This window comes from Tigriopus californicus, chromosome 6 (genome assembly GCF_007210705.1).
Source record: "Tigriopus californicus strain San Diego chromosome 6, Tcal_SD_v2.1, whole genome shotgun sequence".
Taxonomy (NCBI): Eukaryota; Metazoa; Arthropoda; class Copepoda; order Harpacticoida; family Harpacticidae; genus Tigriopus; species Tigriopus californicus.
Genome location: NC_081445.1, coordinates 8,938,529 through 8,940,489, shown reverse-complemented (window position 1 = coordinate 8,940,489; position 1,961 = coordinate 8,938,529). Strand labels below are relative to the sequence as shown.

General features: G+C 50.6%; 1 protein-coding gene across 1 annotated transcript; it reads right to left on the bottom strand.

The window, feature by feature from the left end:
* Nucleotides 1-784: 784 nt before the first annotated feature.
* On the bottom strand, nt 785-1,558 carry LOC131881811 (uncharacterized; the record flags this gene model as incomplete). Its single annotated transcript, XM_059228770.1, is given in 2 exon segments — nt 785-1,111; nt 1,179-1,558. Coding segments are annotated over 2 exon segments (415 nt in total), but the record flags the coding sequence as incomplete, so codon positions are not given.
* Between the last annotated feature and the right edge of the window lie 403 nt (nt 1,559-1,961).

Sequence of the window (1,961 nt, the reverse complement as noted above, 5' to 3'; positions counted from 1 at the left end):
AATTAGGAAAATGAATGGACGATAACACGGACTGGTGCCGTTCTCTCAAAGAATGTATTAGTCCTTTTTTAGAAGTGTGTTGGGAAGTGGACTGCATTGGCAAAAAAAAAGAGAGAGATCGTGGTGTAAAAATTTATTTAAAATTCATAACATACCATACAATATGGAGAGAGTCACAAATAATGTTCACTTTCAAATCCAGTAGATCCACCAGAGGTGGAGCTAGAGGACAACAACCGTGGGATCCGGAGCTGAAGGCACTGCCAGAAGAGCTGCTACCACCGAATCCAGAAGAGGCGAAACCAGAGCTGAAGTCGTTGCCATCAGAAGAACCAAAGCCCATGGCATTGGCAAAGGAAGAAGTCATGCCAGAGCCCTGGTTGCCAGAACCGTTGGATCCATCACAACCTGTCGGCGAACTTGTCGGGAGACTTGAAGCAGTGTTGCTTGGGAGTGTCCTCGCAGGCCTCGACGGGCGAGTAAGAGCATGCTTGCGGGTACTGGCCACACATGAAGGCACCAGTTGGGCCACATCGGCGTTCTCACACATGCGGCGGGGGCACGGGTTACATTGCTTGGTGTACACGTAGTTCTTGACCTGCTTGGGCTGAGTGCGTTCCTCCAATTCACACACCTTCTTGTCTCGTTGCGGCAGTTCTGTCGGCTCTTGGGCCACGGGACTGAGCAGAGTCACCTTCTCGCACACTTCTCTGTTGCGGGTGCAACGTTGAACATTCACTGGTGCGGGGAGTATCGTAGCATTGGTCTCCTGCGGGCGGTTGCAGACCACTTGGGTTGTTCCACCTCCCCCACCATAGCCGCCGGACGATGAAGAGCTATCACCGTAACCACCGGATGAAGAGGATCCACTGCCGTATCCACCAGAGGAAGAAGAGTCGGAACCGAAAGCATTACCAGACGAGCCATAACCACTGCCAGAGCCGGAACCATAACCACCGCCGGTCTGCTTGCAATCGAATGGGTGGTGGTACGGCAAGTCTTGTCGACGATGGCGCGCTCCTCGTTCACACACACAGGATTCTCAATTTCCAAGCATTGAAAGTCCTCCTTGGTGGTCATCTGGTTTCATAGACGGTATCACACACACGTTCTAACAACAGAAGGGGAAGGCCCATCAATACCGATCACAGATCAGGCACCAATCACAAGTAGCTTACCTTTGACCTTGCGGCATTTCTGGACAGTAAATCCAACCTGGATCGTGTCGAATTTGACCTGCTCCTTCAAGCTGCAAATGTTCTCGGACACGTCAAAGCATTTCCGGATCTGCTTGGTGGTGGTGATGGCACGGCAGTTCTGATCAGCCACATCCTGGCATGTCTCCTTTTGGGTGGTTTGGCAAACGCGTTCAGTGTAGGGCTCGCATTGATTCTCCTGGACAGTATCGTAGACGTCACGGCACTTGGGCTTTTCATACCCACCACCATACCCCCCACTCCCACCGTCGCTTCCTCCATAGCCACCAGATCCGGAGCCACCGCCTCCACTTGGCATAGAGGGGTAGTTGCTAATGGTGCCGGCAGTGGCGAGGCCAAATGCCAAGGCAAGGATGGCAACAGATTGCATGATTGACGATGCAAGCAGCAGAGTAAAAGTGGTGAATAGCAGGTGATCTGGAGACACAAATGAACTGATATCGAAAACATGCTGACCCGGGGTTATATAAATGAACGGATTCATATACAATGTCTAGATCTCGAGCAAGTCACAGCGTGGTCACTGTGCGTGTCTTGATGGAGGTTTGCTCACTCGTAATCATTTACATTCGAACCCCTCATCGTCGTGTACAGACTTGAGAGAAATAATGCAAATTCCCCTCGCTTCATTTCGCTTCGACATTCAACCCAACCTTCAAGTGTTTAATCTTTCTATCTTCATATTAACCTAAAGGCAGTTGGATGGAGCAACTGGCTATTCATTTTGGCTTGTCAGGCTATGAT